The sequence below is a fragment of the Doryrhamphus excisus genome, linkage group LG3, assembly GCF_037039965.1.
Source record: "Doryrhamphus excisus strain RoL-2023G ecotype Guam linkage group LG3, RoL_Dexc_Guam_v1.1, whole genome shotgun sequence".
NCBI classification, from domain to species: domain Eukaryota; kingdom Metazoa; phylum Chordata; class Actinopteri; order Syngnathiformes; family Syngnathidae; genus Doryrhamphus; species Doryrhamphus excisus.
The window spans coordinates 11,556,489-11,577,206 of record NC_136359.1 but is presented as its reverse complement, the minus strand read 5'-3'; the positions used below and the strand labels follow the sequence as shown (position 1 = coordinate 11,577,206).

General features: G+C 41.0%; 3 protein-coding genes and 1 long non-coding RNA gene across 7 annotated transcripts; 1 reads left to right on the top strand and 3 right to left on the bottom strand.

The window, feature by feature from the left end:
* Positions 1-2,226: 2,226 nt before the first annotated feature.
* LOC131128486 (THAP domain-containing protein 6-like) lies at positions 2,227-6,740 on the bottom strand. 3 transcript variants are annotated; one of them, XM_058071381.2, is made up of 6 exons: positions 6,586-6,740; positions 5,603-5,795; positions 5,409-5,534; positions 4,251-4,461; positions 2,878-3,031; positions 2,227-2,804 (listed from the first exon to the last, which is right to left on the bottom strand). In XM_058071381.2, exons 1-6 carry the CDS (start codon positions 6,663-6,665, stop codon positions 2,576-2,578), a joined length of 993 nt encoding a protein of 330 aa, XP_057927364.2. In that variant the 5' UTR covers positions 6,666-6,740; the 3' UTR covers positions 2,227-2,575. The 3 variants fall into 3 exon arrangements, with proteins under 3 accessions (XP_057927364.2, XP_057927363.2, XP_078645427.1); XM_058071380.2 differs by lacking the exon at positions 6,586-6,740 and adding an exon at positions 5,960-6,522 and having other exon boundaries at positions 2,231-2,804; XM_078789301.1 differs by lacking the exon at positions 6,586-6,740 and adding an exon at positions 5,960-6,520 and having other exon boundaries at positions 2,234-2,804; positions 5,409-5,531.
* Positions 6,741-7,229: 489 nt separating this feature from the next.
* On the top strand, positions 7,230-13,610 carry agpat9l (1-acylglycerol-3-phosphate O-acyltransferase 9, like). 2 transcript variants are annotated; one of them, XM_058071377.2, is made up of 14 exons: positions 7,230-7,366; positions 7,554-7,729; positions 7,807-7,873; positions 8,448-8,596; positions 8,678-8,823; positions 10,084-10,158; positions 10,270-10,359; positions 10,554-10,647; positions 10,724-10,839; positions 11,286-11,341; positions 11,488-11,573; positions 11,654-11,782; positions 11,911-11,990; positions 12,746-13,606. In XM_058071377.2, exons 2-14 carry the CDS (start codon positions 7,586-7,588, stop codon positions 12,852-12,854), a joined length of 1,341 nt encoding a protein of 446 aa, XP_057927360.1. In that variant the 5' UTR covers positions 7,230-7,366; positions 7,554-7,585; the 3' UTR covers positions 12,855-13,606. The 2 variants fall into 2 exon arrangements, with proteins under 2 accessions (XP_057927360.1, XP_057927361.1); XM_058071378.2 differs by lacking the exons at positions 7,230-7,366; positions 7,554-7,729; positions 7,807-7,873; positions 8,448-8,596 and having other exon boundaries at positions 8,800-8,823; positions 10,084-10,180; positions 12,746-13,610.
* Positions 13,067-15,644, bottom strand: LOC144898276 (uncharacterized). Its single transcript, XR_013627186.1, has 5 exons — positions 15,345-15,644; positions 14,276-14,382; positions 13,557-13,599; positions 13,466-13,493; positions 13,067-13,400 (listed from the first exon to the last, which is right to left on the bottom strand). It is a non-coding gene; the product is annotated as an uncharacterized LOC144898276 (long non-coding RNA).
* A 151-nt stretch (positions 15,645-15,795) lies between these two features.
* On the bottom strand, positions 15,796-19,155 carry myl7 (myosin, light chain 7, regulatory). The gene is made up of 7 exons (XM_058070406.2): positions 19,139-19,155; positions 18,966-19,067; positions 18,816-18,891; positions 16,563-16,667; positions 16,416-16,494; positions 16,104-16,152; positions 15,796-15,978 (listed from the first exon to the last, which is right to left on the bottom strand). Exons 1-7 carry the CDS (start codon positions 19,139-19,141, stop codon positions 15,874-15,876), a joined length of 519 nt encoding a protein of 172 aa, XP_057926389.1. The 5' UTR covers positions 19,142-19,155; the 3' UTR covers positions 15,796-15,873.
* Between the last annotated feature and the right edge of the window lie 1,563 nt (positions 19,156-20,718).

Here is a 20,718-nt window from a genome sequence, read left to right as displayed (position 1 = left end):
CAAAGGTGGAATTGAACTTGGGTCTCCTAGCTGTGAGGCCTGCACATGCCCCCCGTGCAGCTGCTGCCCTGAAAATTTTCAAGAGTTTTCTGTATAAATCACTGGTTGTTGGAATCAGCATTTTCAATGATGTGCTGTATGATATATTATCATATAGCACATATCGGATTTACAGAAAGTGTGCAATAATTATTCAAACAGAAGTAGGCAGGTACATAAATTTGGCCACCCTTGTATTTTTTAATTGATTTGAATACCTCCAACAGTAATTATTAGGACACAAAATTTGTTTGGTAAGCTCATTGACCCTTGACCTGCATACACAAGTGCCCAAACTGTATATGTCCTGTGTATAGGGTTTGCAGGGACATTGTGTTCAAATGTGCACCTGTCTGGGTCATGTTGTCTCACTAATGTAGGTGAATGCAATTGAAGGGGTTACCATGTAGTCCAATAAACTAATGCCATATGAGGGATTTCATCTGTTTATACATATATATATATAGGCAGCTGTGGCCACCCCTGGTCACTTTCCACCCAGCTCACTGGACATTTCAGGTATCAACTTATTGCAACTCCTACAGTATGCGAGTATGGGACAGAAGTAGACTCTTTCTGGACATCTATTTCTGTATAATATATAAACCGCAGCTTTCTCTCAGAGTAAAAAGTCAAACAAAAGATAAATTCAGTGCAAACACGAGCTCTAGCCCTTTAAATGTTACAGTATATTTGGGGCTGAACTGCAGTTCCTGACAAATGTTTATTCATTCCACGGCTACACAGGGACTACGGGGTCTCTGTGGCACATGCTTGTGAATTTTGACCAATGATACATATTTTGTACTGTACAGTAAATTCAATATTATATTAGAAAGGAAATAGATTTGAGCGTGGGCTATTGCACAATAGAGTAAAGTATCCATTTAAGGTGACCACAGGTTATATTGTCATATGTGTTTTAATGTGGGAATCAACAAGTTCAAATAAAGGACTGTACTCCTTTGGTTGGACATAAAGATGTGGCAGAGGTTGTCATGTACTTTGTAAATAAAATACTTAAGGAAATTGTTGAGTTTATCTCTTGACCTGATCCCGTCTATATAAAGTACAGCAACAGCAACAACAAACCAGAATAAACTTTTACAATAAGCTTCACAAATTGATCCAATGCAAAAGCTCAATCAAAACATTCATTCATTCATTTTCTACCGCTTATCCTCACGAGGGTCGCGGGGGTGCTGGAGCCTATCCCAGCTGTCTTCGGGTGAGAGACAGGGTACACCATGGACTGGTCGCCAGCCAATCACAGGGCACATATAGACAAACAACCATTCACACTCACATTCATACCTATGGACAATTTTGGGTCGCCAATTAACCTAGCATGTTTTTGGAATGTGGGAGGAAACCGGAGTACCCGGAGAAAACCCAAGCATGCACGGGGATTGGTCTCCTAGCTGTGTGGCCTGTGCAGTAACCACTCAGCGCCATGCAGCCTACAATCAAAACACCTGACATGAAAATAGCAAAAATGCTGTGTTTCTATGTTTTTTATGTATTTATTCATTAATTGCCCCTATAAATGTTGCTGGTTAAGCAGTATATCATAAAATACCACCCAACAATAAACAGAAAATGACTGTCATTCAAAACTCAGCTTGGAATCATCTTACGTATCTTATCTTGTGTAATACGAGTATAAAGGTGACTATAGGGGTGTTATTTCTTGTCTAGAGGGCTCTAATAGTGTTAAAAAAACATTTAGAAGGTTGTAAATGGAATCATCTCAACTCTGCCCTTATATCGTTCCCACATACATTACCCAATCGCCCACCCCCGTTACAGTAATGTGCAGCAGACTGTGAAATATCTAAACCTGGAAAATAATCAGGAGCTTTTGTTCGTCTTAGGTGGGACGGAGAAAGCTTTTATCCCCCCCTCCCGCCTCCTCCACAAAGAGCTTGTGGCTGCATTCCTCATTAAGACTGCCCTGTGTTGTGAGTAACACGTCTGAGCGCTTTGGGGCATTTCATTAGAATTTATCACACAGGCACCATTGAGGTCAGCACTTCTTGGGTCAAATGTGCAGACGCTCATAGAGCAGAACATTAAGCACACCTGCACAATGTCATTTTTCCAAACATGTTGACTTTGGAGTGACTTTGTCAAAGACATAGTGGTTGTAGTTTGGGTCATATAAAGAAATGTAAAACCCTAGCAGCAACAAAGGGGAAAATAAGGTGTGATAATAGGGTTTAATACTAATATAACACAACGCTAACGTTGTACTGTCTTTAAATGCATATGTGTCGTCTTCTTTAGTATTTAAATGGTCCACGCATCCTTTGAACGCAAGTTTGTACACCCTTGGTCTAAAGATATGTTAAAAAGCAAAGAAAAAGCTTGTAGTTTTAAATTCAAGCTTCACTTTAATTCTGTAGTACAAAAAAAACTTTGTGATGTCAATGGTATCTACAACTAAATAGTCTATTAACATTTTTACAGGGCCTTTATAAAAAAAAGAAAAACAGCTTCTTACTACCCTCTGCTGGCCTTCGGACCAACTGCAGATTCAAACTATTTCGGTGTTGTCCTCTGACAGTGGTTTACTCACTTCTTCAGCTCCATTCACTTCTTTTATACAGAATATGATGTTTTGTGTAAGAGGGCTATGTTGAATGACTTCAGAATTAACTTTTGCATCATTAAAAGTCTCACTTTCATCGACAGCCTCTACTTCTTCTTCACTTCTTCCCGACATTGAGTCACGGTCAGGTGTGGCATCCAAAGAATTCATCCACCTTTGGAAATAAAAAAAAACTTGCATTTAAAAGTTCATGTTATTGTTTAAAAAGATTATTCCAAATGAAATACCTCTGCAGTGTGTGTGGATGCGGGAGTTGAAGATGGAGAGACTTTCTCAGGTAGTTATAAGCCTTCGGACCATGCAGGTGCAGAGTGAGGGCAAACTCCCTCTGGTCTTTCGTGTAGTCACTTCCCTTTTTGGACAACAGGTGGACTGGAAGGTCTGAAATGTTTGATTTGGACACATTCATGTAAGTGCTTTGGAACTACGATAACTAACAATGGTGAGTACGCCCCTCATATTTCAGAGAGCATTACAAATGGGGGAATATTATAGAAATTAAACTTGGGTATACTTTAAAGTAGTCTGTGTACAGCTTGTATAGCGGTATAGATTTACTATCCACTGAAAATTTGATCCCGAGAGATTAAAAGGTGACAATATTTCTATAATATGAAAGTGGCTGTGCGCAAGGCAGGATTGTGCTTTATACACACAATAAACCTTGCAATCCTACCTATAATACCAAAATAATTGTGTCTTGCCAGCAATCTGGCATGGTGGTCTGTGGCTGCATGAGTGCTCTGGGACCGGGGAGCTGTGGTTCACTGGGCGGTGGCATAAATTCATGTACTACATGTACTCTGGTCATCTTGAAGGTGGGTTTGTTATCATGTTAGAAAAGCAGTTTCCCAAGGGAGAGGTTGCACCTTGCTGGGGAAGATGAAAGTGAGGGTGATGGAGTGGCCTAGTGTGTCTCTAGAAACCCATTGAGCACTAATGCAGCATCACACAGTAAAGCATCAATCAGCTCCACCAGTGTTGTCGCCATGAAATAGTAGAAGAGGATTCTAGTAACAACCTCTGCAACACTGGTTGTATACATTTTGTGTGGTTAGTTCATTTAAATATGGTTATACAATAGTCAAGAATATGCTGGTGATAGTGATCATTCTTATGTTGATTTATTGTATATTGTTATGTGAAGTAACATGTTTTACCGCAGGGGTCGCTAATTCACAAGGTTGGACAGAAGCGCAGAAGTAGTAGTTCCGGAAGTGGAGAAAATTAGAAAATAATAACATCGCACGCAACGAAAGTAAACAACACTTCTGACGTCTACTTCATTTGTTTGAAATCCACATTGGTGTCTGGTGAATTCCATGCCAAAAGGCATGGAATTAAGGCAGTGCTTGGATAGCAAATGGCGCTCACACGAAATATTGACAGTTGAATTCACTGTACTCACTTGAGTTGCCAGCAATTAAGACACTAATAGCTGTCTATTGAGTCATTTTCAGTGAATAACAAATGTATAGTGATATAAAAGCTGCACACAGACTACTTTAAAAGTATATCTAAGTTTAAAAAGAAGATATAATGAAAATGTGAGCGGTGTACTGTTGTGGAATACTGCTGAATGATGGAATTGTCATTTCACCTGAGTAGGAGTGCAACTTCTCTTGAAGTTCTTCATTGATAAGGTTTTTGCCCCTCAGATCCTCCAGAAGACCGAACACAGTGTTCTTCGCCCTCCGTTCTCTGTCCTTCACATTCCTCAACTTGCGCTCCAGACTCTCTACCCTAGCTAAGGCTTCAGTCAGTCTGGCCTTTAGACTGGCGGGAGAAGCGGGCAGAGCATAGCAGTGATCCTACAAAATTATTTGAAAATTAATTTTTTAGGCAGCAAAAAAAATAACCATGTGAAAAATTAGATATGCCTGCACAGTTCTGATTGAAAGTCGGTGAAGTCTCTAAAGATACACACCCCCAGCAAGTATTTTGCTTTTTCTTTAGGTTTTTTGACAGGCATACCACTGCAACACTTAATTCCAGCATCAACCATAAAAGGCCACTATTTTTTTGCTTAAATGTAAAATTTTCAAGCATAAAAGTGGCTAAATAAACTAAAATACAAATATAAGGCAATCAGAAGATGCATTAAAAGATGCGAAGCTCTGTAGTATTTTACACCGGTCACTAGGAGGCAGCAATGTAATGTAACTGTAATCTTTGGTGAGGCACACAAGCATCAAACATGATCACCGAAAATGACATGTTTTTCATGCAGGTTTGAATTATATTCTAATAACAATAAAAATCTGAATAATAACACTGGCTAATGTTCATTCATTCATTCATTTTCTACCGCTTATCCTCACGAGGGTCGCAGGGGGTGTCATCGGGCGAGAGGCGGGGTACACCCTGGACTGGTCGCCAGCCAATCACGGGGCAAATATAGACAAACAAGCATTCACACTCACATTCATACCTATGGACAATTTGGAGTCGCCAATTAACCTAGCATGTTTTTGGAATGTGGGAGGAAACCGGAGTACCCGGAGAAAACCCACGCATGCACTGGGGAGAACATGCAAATGGCTAATGTTATTATCTCTAATTATGTCAACTATATTGGGTAATAACAATGGAAAGGTGACTATAGGGGTGTTATTTCATGTCTTTGAGGGTCCAATTATAATAAAAAAACATATTTTAGGGGGTGTAAACAGTTTTCTATACTTTGGCTTTAGTGAATAAGCATCGTGTGACACAAACTAGCATTTCAGTTATGTCATTACAAAAGGTAAATACTTACAACTACAGGATTTGGTGGCGGTGGCGATGGTGGTACAGTCTGCTGCAAATTCAATGAACATTCAGACTCCGCATTCAAGCTCTCTTGAGCCTTTTTGGAGGTTTGTGTAGTCCTGGTAAACACCTGCTAATGTGGTGGAAAAACATACTTGTAAATAACTTAATAACAACCTTCTTGGAATGACTGACACCCACTTTTCGGTGAGGAGGCCGGAAGCTGAAGACAGATGGTTTGGCTCCCTCTCTAAGCCTGACAGTCTGGCCCGTAGTGTCAATGTCCTCTGGTTTGAAGTGCTCACTGCACAGGACGGAGGACTTTGTGGCAGAAAAACCTTTCTTTCTTGCAGCCACTTCCCACTGTCTCCTCAATTCCTTTTCTTTTGGAAACCTGCAGGGGGGGTTAAACACATGATCACATCCATAACATATCATGTTAAGTGTTTGTATGGTTGTGTAAATCATTGTAATGCTATCTGATTTCATTGACAAGGCTTCTTATAAAGGTTACATAGCTATAGTTTCCCATTTAATGTACACAAGTCGGTGTCTTACCTGTGAAATGTAATTCCCTGAGATTTGCTTTGAGCTGTGCGTCGGTTTGTACATCCCCATGCTGCACAAGAGTCGGGCATCTTTGTTTCTGTCCATCCACAAAGTCAGGGTTGTAGCCGTGTTTGTTATGTGTATTTTGTTTTTTTTAATCCAGACGAGATGGACTTTGAGATATCAAAAACACCGTCTCTGTGTTGTATATTTAGTGGATGCGTTGACAAAGCTCGGGCTGCCCGGGACAAGATGGCGCCGATGTTGACGTACGATCACTGAATTCCTGAAATCCACTTCCGTTTACCGCAGCGTCACTAAAGTCCGTTTCCGTTTAATTTTGTAGAAGTGAAATGCAGCCCATTTGAAAATACATAACTGAATTCCGGTGTGGATTTTTATTACCAAGATGTAAGTGCAAAACCGAACACCACATGTTATAAACGAAAAAGGCGCGTTGCAAGAAACAAACGTTGGCCATTTCCCGATACCGTTTAAACACTGCTGCACTTGCTTAAAGTCACATCAATCACGACTTATTCTGAGTCTGCACATCTGTCGTACGAAGCGCGTATTTTATTTCTACTAAACATATCGTTTCATTGTTTTACATTCTTCCCATTGTTTGTACTTACTTGTGGAATGTGATTCTCTTGGCTTTTGTGCCCGCTGTGCGCTTGTTCACGCATCCCAACGCTGCACAGTATTGGGGCATACTGTCATTTTGCTCACAACTATTAGCCAATACCGCTCCAAAATGGCGGGTTCGTAGACGTACATTTGATCACGCACTCGAGGTAAAAATGTTCACCCATAATGCCTTGCGATACGGAAGTGACGTTTTTCACCACGCTGAGAAATTATTCATTTTTTATGTTAATAATATTGATCGTTCACTCTCAATAAAACCTATTGTGTCCCAACTTTTTAAAACAATATAGCATCATATGAATATAGAAACGTCAACAATATGAACAAGTAAACAAAACAACATACACAGTATTTGTGAACAACGTAGAGCTAAAAAATATTAATCCGATCTCGCTAGTATCGATTCATTTCGGATACGATCCATGGTATCGATAATATGATATTTCAATTGTGCCACTCAACGTTCATGTTGAGCAACAAGTGTTCAATGGAGTACACAACCACGAAAAAATGTTTTTAAATTGAATGAACTCCGCTCTTATTACTTTTTCGAAAGCATTCTAAATCAAATGCTAAAAGTACTTATTTGCTGGAGACCTATAAACTAGGCCACCCTTCTTGTTGCGCTCTTGAACACAACTTTTGTTGACCTTTGGTCCACTATTCAAAGGGGCGTGGCCTCTTTGCAACACACTTGAGGAGAAGCAAGACGAGTTAGTGTAGCTGCACAAGAATGACGCCGTTTGCTGCAGGGGACACACACAGGTAGGTCGCCTTTAAGAACTTGTTGACTTTACTATGAATGTTGTTTGGTACTTATTAGTCGCTGGGTGGAATCATGTGATCGTACTCACATGGCTCGTCTAGTAGAGTGGCTGTCTGAAGTGACGTCATGCACGACATAGCTCCATATAGAGAACGATCCCCCTGACACAGTTGAGTGTTCACACAGGGAATAACAGGGAAAAGGAGAAGAAGGTGGAGATGGAGGACTTCTGGGTTGTGGTGATTTGGGCTGTGAGGATATGGCTGTGTCTCATTGTCAGCCTCATCGTGATCCCTGCTATGTTTGGCTTCTCACTTGGCATCTCTGAGACCTACATGAACCTTCTGGTGAAAACTTTGGAGGTAAGAGTACTTTCATTCCTCCAGTATGTGCACGACAATCAGTGAAAACATGTCTAACAGTGTGTATTTTTCTATAGTGGGCTACACTGAAGTTACAGAAGGCAAGCACTGATGAACATACACTTAAAGCCCCTGCATCTAGTGGTAAGTGCATGGATGTCATATTGTGAAAGATTGAGGTTAAGTGACAGCTGGGTTGCAAAATCAAACTCAAGTCTGGACAAGCATGCTGCAATGACCCCGTTTTGAAAGTCATCAAACAACAAGTTTTATGCATTAACCGCAGGTTGCTGTGTCTGTAGGGTGTGTAAGGGCGTATATGACAGGCGACAAGGTGAAGTTGCTTGCAAGAAGCAATTACACAATACCTTATCACACACTGCAAGACTAAATAATATGTCAGCATCAAGTGGCTTCTGCAAAGTGTGTCACTGTGGCATTTATTGTTGCATAATGCACCCGCCACACGATATACAGTAAGCAACGGGTGCTTACTCGGCAGAAATAAGAAAGAAATGAACACATTGGATTGGATATTTGAAAGTAGCTGTTTGTGTGTAATCTTGGATTTTGCCCCCTGTGTTATCAGATAATGTCAAGTTGAAACCAGATTAACTATTTTAGTTGCCCCTGTGCTTATCGATTAGCTAAGACAATTTACTTTGAATGCAGGTATGTTGCTGGTCATCTTGAACTATTGTGTGTGTGTGTGTGTCAGGTCTCATTCAGAGGGAAGATGGATCTATGGAGAAAGAGCTAGAGGAACTAAGACGGAGTCGACCCAAACCAACAGTAGGCGGCGATTTTACACTTAGCGATTGTTTCTTTTTCACCCGAAGAGGAATTGAGAGCATTGTAGAGGATGAGGTGCGCTATCTTACCTTATTTGACATTATTATTAATAGATAGGAATATGAAATTGTAATACACCTTAACTTTTTAATACAGGTGACGCAGCGCTTCTCGTCAGAGGAACTGGTGTCATGGAACCTACTGACCCGTACTAACAATGATTTCCAATACATCAGTCTGAGACTGACTCTGGTCTATGGCCTTGGCATCTTTGTCAGATACTGTATCCTGGCACCACTCAGGTACACACATTATGTTTTTAGAATCAAATGTCTCTCGAGGGCAGTGCTTCTCAAATAGTGGAGCGGACCCCCCTGGGGAGTCGCGGGGAACGGTCAGAGGGGGCCGCAAGAGGGGTGACCTATTATGCTTTTTCCACTTTTCTGACTATGATATGAATGTAGTTCCAATGTTGTAGTATCGTTTTAAACAATGCCAAAGTTTCAGATAATGAGGTTTGCACATTTGGAAGTGATCCCTAAAAGAAGTTTGGAATGGCTCAAAACGCTCGGTTTGAAAAGGCGTGGTAAAACCGCTCCTTTGTGACATCACAAAGGAGGGGCCGACTTCCTTATATGGTTCGTAGTTAGGAAGCACTTTGGGCATGTGACCAATCACAGCAGAGTGGACATGCCCGGAGGCGGGCCGTGGGTGGAATAAAGTAAAACAGACCGTTTTGTCAGGATGCACAAATCAAAGGAAATACAGCAGGAATAGGTGCAGATTCTGGAAAATCTATAAAGTTGTCTGTGAGGGTTATTGTTGGTGCCGTATAGGACACCACAACTCAATACAAAGGGTCGAAAAATGAGCATAATAGGTATAATAATAAAAGGACGAAGGAGGAGGTGTTTTAAAAAGCTGCAAAATGTTAACCACCAAATAATGTCAAATGTAATCAAGAAAAAACATAAAACAATCACTACATTGTAAAGTAATTGATAGCAGGATTTGCACATATAACCTGCCCTTGGCAAATTTTTCATTGGCCCACAACACAAAATTACCATTACTAAAAAAAAACAGGAAACAAAAGAGCATAATAATATTTTGAGAAAAAGTAGACATTTCTATGCTAATAACATTTTTAATCAACTTCTTTGCGTATGGGAATTGTATTAGCATTTTTTTACACAATTAAAAGTTATCAACGTGACTCCCAAAGGGTTGAATGCCCCTGTCATAAGGTAATGAATATTGTCAACATGAATTCATCACTCCTGGCTAAGCTGACCAAGTTGGTGTAGCAGCTGAAATGCATTACTGACAATTCATTAACCAATAACAAGTTCAACTATTACAATAGGAAACTTTGCCAAATTCTTGTCAACCTTTCAAGGCCACCATAGACAGGAAAATAAGGCGCACAGAGAGTGTTCATGCAAGCTAATAATGAAGCAAAATACGAACAAAAACGGTGACTTTTTAACAGTGGTAATTTCAGAAATTGTATGTCGGCTCTCACCCAGTGTTCCGAACCTTGTGCTGTGCTTTCTCCTTAGAATAACTCTGGCCTGCATCGGCCTCACCTGGCTGGTCATTGGAACATCTGCAGTGGGACTGCTTCCCAACTGGAGGTGGCTGCATGCAAACTATACTGTAACTACTATACAGTATACTGACTGACTTTTCATATCCATTATCCTGGTTTTCATGGCCATGTTCTGCATTTGCGTCATCCTTTTCAGGATGAAGTTCTGGCTCAGCGAGTGGGTGCATGTCATGTGCTACAGGATCTGTGCTCGAGGGCTGTCTGCCGCCATCCGCTATCACAACAGGTCTTCCTCACTACATGATACACGCATTTTTTTTGGTCCTTACATTGCTTTCCTTGGTAACACTTAAGAATAATGTACACAAAATTAAACTAAGCCTAACCACTACTCATGAGTGTATTTACTGTGTATCTACCCAATGGTTGATTTTTGTGTACCTTATTGTAAAGTAAGACCCTTTCCCTTTGATGGATCAGGGAAAACAAACCCCAAAAAGGAGGAATCTGTGTTGCCAATCACACCACCCCTATTGATATTGTGATACTCTGCAATGATGGCTGCTATGCGATGGTAGGAAGCGAAACTCTTTCTTTTTGCAATCCACCAGTTTTGTCATTGAATTTAACAAGAATCACGTGTGTGTCAGGTGGGTCAGGTTCATGGAGGATTGATGGGAGTCGTCCAGCGTGCAATGGTTCGGTCCTGTCCCCATGTTTGGTTTGAGCGCGCTGAGATGAAAGATCGCCATCTAGTGACTAAAAGGTCAGTTGCATACATTTGGCCTTCCCGGTGAGCTGTGCAGGATTGTCCTTCCTGTCATTGCACGTCTAAAAATACATTGTGTTTATTACACTACATCCACAAGAAATAAGTGTATCCTTAAATGGCACAGCATCTACACTGATGGATACAAATCTAAAACAGCATCATTCTTTTTGCACCATTTCTGCTTGTATTCTGGTTAAAATATGTTGCGAAAATTCCACCTGTTTTCTATACTGCTCCCTCGTTAGGGTCAGCTGGAGACTACACTATATGACTGCAGCAAAATACAAACTATGATATTCACCCTATAGATAATTCCGTTATGGTCAACCATACACAGTTGTGAGCCTCACCCAGACCATACCTTCATCAGCCCTCAGTTAAAATGAGCTTCAGACCCCTGCGGTATATGATCTAGCATGACCTTTACGTTATGCCTTCAGGTTGAAAGATCACGTCAATGACAAAGAAAAACTCCCAATATTGATATTTCCAGAGGGTAAGTAAACACGTCAGTTATATTTTTTTAGGGGGGAGGGTTCTTGCTATTTCCGCTCAAGAATAGGGTTGTTTTTGTAGATTTGAGTGATGACAAGTGCAGCAAGATTGTACTCCCACCTCACTGTTGCTCTCTGGTTTCCACAGGAACCTGCGTCAATAACACATCTGTCATGATGTTTAAAAAGGGGAGTTTTGAAATAGGAGCTACGATTTATCCTGTGGCCATAAAGGTATTTTCAACCACACTTCTATTCCCTTTCAGCACCTAGCTAGAAAGTGATTTTTTTTTTATCATCTATTCATCCCCTAGTACGATCCCAAGTTTGGCGATGCCTTCTGGAACAGTTCCAAGTACAGCATGGTGAACTACCTGCTGAGAATGATGACAAGCTGGGCCCTCGTCTGCAATGTCTGGTATCTACCGGCCATGCATCAACAGGTCTGTCCTACTCGTTGGTGACGACACGCAAGCTGCACGTGCACGTCCTCACCTGAACCTGGCCGCTAATGTACAAACACACGCACATGGCATTGGACTGAGATGTTGATTTAATTTAAAACTGGCAGGATGGGGAAGATGCTGTCCAGTTTGCCAACAGAGTAAAGTCTGCCATCGCTCACCAGGGAGGACTGGTGGATCTACAATGGTAAGATGGACTTTGAACGCTCTTAGGTTAAGTGGACAACACACACTGCAATTACTGTATTGACCTGAATATAGAACCACACCTCCTTTTCAAGAAGACAAAAAAATGAACTACCGCTAACTAGTTAGCCTCGCTTAAGACACAATATGGCAGCAAAATCAACACCTTCCTTTTCAAAGGCACTGTAGTATTATTTCTTTAATTCACTGGTGTTTTCTACCTCAGTAACCCAAAATGGAGCCAAAGAAAGGTGCCAGCATTTTGATAAAAAAGGTGAGAAACTACCTCGTGACAAAACAGGAAGGTGGTGTTGAAGAGGAAGGTGTTGCTCTCGCAGCCATACCTTTGTTTTGGGAATAGTCAAGTCTTCAGTGAAGGTAAAAGTAACCAAAAAAGTTAATTTAGCAATCACATTTGTCATTTATAGGCATTTAGAATAGATTTATGCGTATAAAACTATCATTGTAGCACTATAAAATGTGGTTCATTTTTGAGAGTCAACCACTGATGACATCATAGACGTGCGACATACCTGACTTGTGGTTCAGGTTTCTATTTTGTCAACAAGTTAAGGATGCAAACAGGACGTTTTGTGATTAAGAAAAAAACAAAACATCAATAACACAGTTGGACTCAAGCTGTATAACACAGCAAGACGCACTAATGAGAAAATAAAGACTGTTAATGAGACGTACATGGTGGGGGTGTTAAGGGCCCACAAAAAAATGTTGCTGTTTCTTACAAACTCTCTGCAGGGATGGCGGCCTGAAGCGAGCCAAAGTGAAGGAGTCGTTCAAAGAGCAGCAGCAGAAGCAGTACAGCAACATGGTGGTGGGAGACGACAGCAGCAGTAACAGCGACTGAGATTTCCACACAAGCTCTTCACGTGAAAGTGTCATATCCTCGTGAGCTGGACCTTTCAAACCGTGAAAGGCGAAATGGCTCCGATCCACAAGTGCAATAGTGAACTTTAATAAGGGTACTGCTGCTATTTTCTGTTGTGATTGACATCTCTGACGAAACGTTGACTTTCATGTATAGTGATGACCGAAGAACTATTGGATACAAACACTGGATGCGTGAATAGCTCTATTGACTGTTTATGTGCTGCTCATTGTTTTGTTTTTTAAATAAAGTTTACATGAATTGTATATGGCACAAGAGCCGAAACAAACAAACTTAATAGAAATACAGGAAGAATATTCCAATAAGGGAATAAATTACAATTTGGAACATTCTCCATTACATATTATGTCGTAACCAAGTAATTGGCACTGAAATAACACACAGTCCTGCTAACCGCTGGAATGCTCTAAAGCAGAACGCACAAATGTGACTTTTTGGTGGACTCTCGAAGAGATGGTTTGTCCTCACTCGCTCCCATTTTGTGCTGTTTGTCGCCGTCATCACCTTAAAACAGTGAGGATTATTATTAGTAGTAGATTTATTCTAACACAGATGCTAATTCGACTTACTAGGGCGATCCGTGCTGTCGTCGGTGTCCTGCACAAAACAAATGTATTTAAAAAAATATATGGACAAGTTTACGTGATTGACATCTCTTACCTCTGTTACGTTACTTTTGTTTTTCTTCCTCTGCTCCAAATACCTGCAAATATGATGAACAGTGACAATGAGTCATTCATGCTGCGTTCAAGGACAGTCATGAGAGGTAGAGGATGTGTAATGTTTTTTTGCTTATGAATGTGAATGGTGTTTGTCTGTATGAATCCTCCAATTGGCTGGTGACTCCACCTATCACGGTTTTCGTTTAAAAAAATCAAATTGTTTTCACACACGTCTTAGTCCTATTTATATATATTTTTTAAACTGAAAAACATTTGGGTTAAGCTTTTTATCTGTATATAAAGTGCATGTGCCCTACATCCTTCTCCAGGTAAGAGACTGATACTTTGTTGTAAAAGTCTGATCACATCCTGGTGAGCTTGGCTACGTAATTTGCCATTTTGGTAGTCACATTCATTCATTCAGCAGAGCATAAAAATTCTTCCATTTGACTTGCTGCTCTGAAGCCGTCAAAAGCTTTTTTTTTCCCTCTTTACAGAAGGACGCCAATCACAGGACGAAGCTAGTAGTGCAAGATTAGCAAGAATAATAATGTCACACCTACGTACATTAAAAACATTACACAGGCTCTAGAAAGTCATAGCGTATAAACAATGTTTCTGCAACAAAAAAACTGTCAATTTAGCCACACATTAGAAGTAACAGTAAAGGCATCACAGCTATCACTGCAAATCAAACCTCATCGATAACATTCCCACCGTTGCAGATAGGAGTCACAGCTCCCGCTGATCTTCAGTCCATCCACTCGGCCTGATGCTCCAGATGCAATCGGCATCTCCACCCGTACAACCGCAGATTGAAGGTACTTGAAATCAAACACACGGTCATTTGGATGCAACCCAGCAGTGAAGCTTGTTGTGAAGAATTCAAACATCAAACATCTCCAGTCTTCTTATTATTTGCTTCTCATTGGTGAGCGAGCAACAAAAACTGTAGTGTCTGCTTTGAGTTTATGTGATGGGTTTGTTGTCGTCTGCTTAGCAACAGCCAGGGGCGCTCTGAAGGGGGTTAGGGTGGAATTGGGGTGATTTTAAGAACATGTACAAACCAGGAGATCCAAATATGGTCATATTTTGTTTTAAATGAATACTATTTGTTTCGGCAAGGTAATGAACATTTTCTACCAATCTCCACTGACAGCAGTTTTTCCAAATGATTGAAGCGTTATGGTGTCCAAATGTCTAAGCCATTGAGCAGTTTCATTATTGAGCCTCTGGATTGAAAAAATATACTGGACTTATCTGAGCAGGAGAATAATCACTGAATCTTATTCTATACTTCTCCATTATTTTACATGTACCCCAGATGTACTCAGTACACTTTGTGATAAGCATAGTTTTAAAATTAAAAAAACAGCAACATACAAAAATAACAAGTTTGGGTCGTTCTCAGTAAATAACAACAAGAAAAGAAGCAACGAACAGAATACCTGTGATAAATTAAGTATGCGGGAATTTTATCATTGTGCTACAGCCTTGACTATGCAAACAATGGCAAGTGAATGTATCGCTTAAGAGTGACTATACGCTTCCCTGCAATGGTGTATGCTACTAAAGGGAATATATCAGACAACTGAGCTGACTCAAGAACTTTAATTATACTTGTATTGTCCCGCTCATTGCTTCCAAGGTGCTCAATATACCAATAAATAAATCCAAGTTTACCATCAGCAACAACCACAACCTTAACCAAAATGTGGGCGGCCACCTTATGAACCTTTAGCACCATGACAACACCCTGTGTTAGCCAAGTGAATCCATGACTTACCAGGCTACTTGGCTTCCACTGCTCCCTCTACGTCCTCTCTAAGCACAGTCAATGATAGGCAATCATCATTTGATGCTTCACTGAGAGAGACAGAAGAATGTTTAGCCTCAAACCGCATCGTCCACAGTGACACAAGTGGAGGATAATGTTCTCTGGAATGATTCTTTGGAGTGAGTGTTTGACCAGGAAAAGCTTCACAGAATTGGTGTTGATGATTTGATATCTTACTGTCCAAGAAACAAATTGTCTCAACTGTATGGGTAGGGGCTACAACTACAACAAGATCAACTATGTCCTTGAGGTTGAGAAGAACCTGCCAGCATAGTTCGTGAAGGAGTCACAGCAAAGAATTTTTGTAACAATTCTAGTCTGTCCACTTATATGAAAACTGGGCAATCAATTTGTTCAGCTCTATGCTATTTCTTTTGGTACAATGCCTTGGAAAAGAGAGTGAGTCGAATCAGAATTTATTACAGCTATACTTTGTTCCATCAGTGACAAACATTATTAGATGACGTTTCAACAATGTTTAGGACTCCTCCTTCTCGTCTCCATGTGTGATGATGTAGCAGAGAGACTTGTAGTCGATGTTCCCGGTTGGGTCGATGGGAGCCAGCGCGAAGGCCTGATCCACCTGGAAGTTAAGGTCGAGACAACGTGTGAGTGGGAATGTTATTGAAATATCTTAAATATGACCCTAGTGAGGATAAGCAACATAGAAAATGGAAATGGATGGTTGGATGGATGAAAGAAACTCACCTCATCTGCTGTGAATTTATCTGCCTGGTTCATTAATAACCGCCTAAATCTGTACCAGAGAAAAAGATGATTGAGCTTGAATTTAAACCAAACATTCCAAAAACATGCTAGGTTAGTTGTCGACTCCAAATTGTCCATAGAAATTAATGGTTGTCTATATGTGCCCTGTGATTGGATGGTGACCAGTAAAGGGTGTACCCCGCCTCTCGCCCGAAGACAGCTGGGATAGGCTCTAGCATGCCTGCGACCCTTGTGAGGATAAGCGGTACAGAAAATAGATGGATGGATGATGAGTTAATTGTCACAGCTTACTCTTCCTTGTTGACGAAGCCTGTCCCATTGGGGTCAAAGAGCTTAAAGGCAGCAAGGATGGTGTCTTCCGGGTCAGTGCCTACAGGAGAACACATGAAAAATAAGGGAATATCGTAGGAACAACTTTTCAAGATAGGTAGGCCTCACCGTTGAGTTTCTCTCCAAAGAGAGACAAGAAGACGGTGAAGTTGATAGGACCTTTGCCCTCATTCAACATTTCATCCAGCTCCTCTTCTTTCACATTCAGTTTCCCTTGACACACATGGAGAAGGTAAAGTTTTAAAGTGGTTCAATCGTATGGTTTTAATGTAAAATTATGTTGCAAGATGGGTTTTATAGTAACAAACAAACAACAAATACATTAAAGACAAGAATTAAACACACTAACCAGGGGTACAGTAACCTACCTATTGCACCATGTGGGCATACAAACAAATATCTACACACAGTACCCGTGCCAAAAAAACACCCATAGAGTCCCACCGCAAGGCATGCTGGGTAGCTTGATTGCAAAATATGTTGAGGAGGTCATCATAGAAGGAAACAAGGAGGAGTTAACATACACTTGATATCCAAGTTTTACATTGTTTGTAGTTCATATTGTTGCAGCTGGACTATCCAGCATGCCTTGTGGGCATTTGGAAATTCATTCATTCATTTTCTACCGCTTTTCCTCACGAGGGTCGCGGGGGGTGCTGGAGCCTATCCCAGCTGTCTTTGGGCGAGAGGCGGGGTACACCCTGGACTGGTCGCCAGCCAATCACAGGGCACATATAGACAAACAACCATTCACACTCACATTCATACCTATGGACAATTTGGAATCGCCAATTAACCTAGCATGTTTTTGGAATGTGGGAGGAAACCGGAGTAGCCGGAGAAAACCCACACATGCACAGGGAGAACATGCAAACTCCATACAGAGATGGCCGAGGGTGGAATTGAACCCTGGTCTCCTGGCTGTGAGGTCTGCGCGCTAACCACTCGACCACCGTGCCGCCTGCATTTGGAAATAAGAGTTTTAAATTACATGCTATGGTTTAGTTGAGTTGTGTGGATGTGTTGTGTTTTCGTTTTGTTGCACCGTGAACAAGTTTGTCTTTCTGCTTGATGTCACCACTCTGCCAAAATGTTTGCCCACCCCTGCTCTAGACCAGTGATTTTCAACCACTGTGCCGCGGCACACTAGTGTACCTTGAGAAACTGTCAGGTGTGCCGTGAGGAATTATCCAATATCACTTTTTATAATTAACATTTATTAATCATCATTTGCAAATATTATGTCAATAGCCATTATGTCAATAGTATACATGGACCCAAATATTCCAATTGCATTTAGTTTATTTGCTCAAATGGAAAGAATTGAACAGGGATGGAATATTCCTTTTCCCCAATCCGATTGAGGTATCTTGTACCCGCTCAAACGGAAAGTTGTCAGACTGCGTTCTTCTTCGTGGTGTTTTTCTTCTTCTGTTGTTTATTGGCGGTTGGCAAGTAGCTTTGGTGTGCATTAGCGCCATCTGTGGAACAGAATCTAAACCCTTCTATACACCATTCATAAGTCCAGTTTTATTAAAAAAGAAAATAAATGTCCCGAGTTTAATTATAAAATATTAGCAAGATTGAATTTGATCTTTTCCTGTTTAAATTTATCCCGGGTGCGTTCTTTCAGCGCATGCTCAGATATGACGTAACACGCAGATCCAGACGTTCTTCACTTTTAAAAATGGAGGCCAGCAATCGGCACTGGACTAAGCAAAGTTTGTTTTTGTTTCAAACTGAATTTCAAGACTGGACGAAGGAAAAACTGGTAATATGGAGTTATTCCAACAAGTGAAAGAATAACTCGGGGAAGCCGGTATCACGTGATGTTGATGTTTACGTTTTACTGGGCATGCCCTATTGACTATTCTGGTTGATTTTCACGGCACATGTAGACAAGAGATTGGAATATTCCTTTCCATGGATACCATTGTTTTCCAAAAGGTCATTCAGAAAGAGAAAACTTGTCATGTAAAAACATGGCTACTGTCGATTGTCTGTGGTGTAAAGACTGACAGAGCAATGTAATATTGGTCCATGTGGCAACACCTACCTTGTTCCTCCGATAGACTTATTGATGCATGTGTGAGATCGTGGTGACATTTTGTAACATTTTTTTGTTAGTGGTGTGCCACAAGATTTTTTTCCAATGTAAAAAAAAAACGTGCCGTGGCTGAAAAAAGGTTGAAAAACACTGCTCTAGACTATTAATTATCTCATTCCATGACATGACATTTACGTTAAATTGTTTACAATTAATGTGCTTCTCTTGACAATTCCTATGTTCCTAATGTACAATGATTTGATTCGATTTTCCTACAGTGATAACAGTTTTTAGCAGGGTAAAGGAGACTATACCTAGTTGTGCGTAAGTCTCCTTCAGGTCCTGTTTTTTAATGACGCCATCTCTGTCCTGGTCAATGCAGCCAAAAGCCTACAGAGAAACAACAAGAAGACCTTAAAGAAACCACTGGAAGTTCAGGTTGAACGACATGAAGAGGCCCATACCTCCTTGAACTCTTGAATTTGGGACTGCTCAAACATGGAGAAAACATTGGAGCAAGACTTCTGTCCTCCTCTTTGTCTCTTATTGGAGGCTTTCTTGCTGGCCTGAGCAAAAACATAAACATACAGAACTGTAAAGACACATCCTCTCTTTCATGCACCATGAAACCACTTACCATGTCTGCTGTACGGACTCCCAGGCCGACACTTGAGGCCGAGGTGGGTTTTATATGTAGCCTGTGTTATCTCCTGGCCTCCCATAATAACCTGTAGGCAGCACCACAGACCCTTACATGGCTACAACTGCTGTCCATGTGTCACAGAAGAGCTGATAAGAGGACATACAGGATTCCTCCGGCCTGGAAAATAGAGATATGCAGTCGGGGCTGGGTGTGACCCTTGACATTTGACAGTCCTCAATAATTCTCTTTCTTATGCGCTCATTGTATTTTTTTTTAAAAGGTTATGACCACTATTACTACTACCCAAAATCTGGCACCCAGGTTGACTGCCCCTCTCTGGCCTCTTGGAGTACATAGTTTCGTGCTTGTGCTTATGTTCATTCACTCATTTTCTACTGCTTATCCTCACGAGGGTAGTGGGGGGTGCTGGAGCCTATCCCAGCTGTCTTTGGGCGAGAGGCGGGGTACACCCTGGACTGGTCGCCAGCCAATCACAGGGCACATATAGACAAACAACCATTCACACTCACATTCATACCTATGGACAATTTGGAGTCGCCAATTAACCTAGCATGTTTTTGGAACGTGGGAGGAAACCGGAGTACCCGGAGAAAACCCACGCATGCACGGGGAGAACATGCAAACTCCACACAGAGATGGCCGAGGGTGGAATTGAACCCTGGTCTCCTAGCTGTGAGGTCTGCAATATCTTTATAATATATATAATTTTTTAATAATTGCTATATTGTATACTCTAGATTACTTTATCATATAAACATAAACATATATACATATCATATATAACATATACATTACAAAGCCTTGGATCTCAGAAATACCTGGTACTTTCTGCAGTTGAGTCAAATGTACAGCCCACATTTTAAGGACATAGGACAATATTTCTTATTAAATAAAATGTCTATAGGTTACAGCATACCCACGACACAAGCGAGGATAAACGGTATAGAAAATGCAAAAATATATTTAAAAAAATGTAATACATATTAAATATTGCTACAGGCATTCTCGCTATAAACACCTTACCTCTCAACCTTATGGTTCTCTCTGCAGTTGAGTGATTTAAAGCCTCAGCACATAATTAGAGGATCTACAGTCCCTGGACTGGTCGCCAGCCAATCACAGGGCACACATAGACAAACAACCATTCACACTCACATTCATACCTATGGACAATTTGGAGTCGCCAATTAACCTAGCATGTTTTTGGAATGTGGGAGGAAACCGGAGTACCCGGAGAAAACCCACGCATGCACGGGGAGAACATGAACGGTCTCCTAGCATTAGAATTTAAATGATCAGATTGACACTTTTTACAGAAAAAATATGATTAAAATTGACATTCACTACATCCATAAACCTCCTACCTGGCAGCTCTAAACGCAGCATCCTTCTACCAATATTTTCAGTCTGGCCTCTCTGACTCCAAGGCCTCTAATGTGTAATGTCCCTCTGATGTACTCCTTCCTGATCCTATCCATCCTGGTCACTCCCAATGAGAACCTCAGCATCCCCATCTCTACTACCTCCAGTTCTGCTTCCTGTCTTTTCCTCTG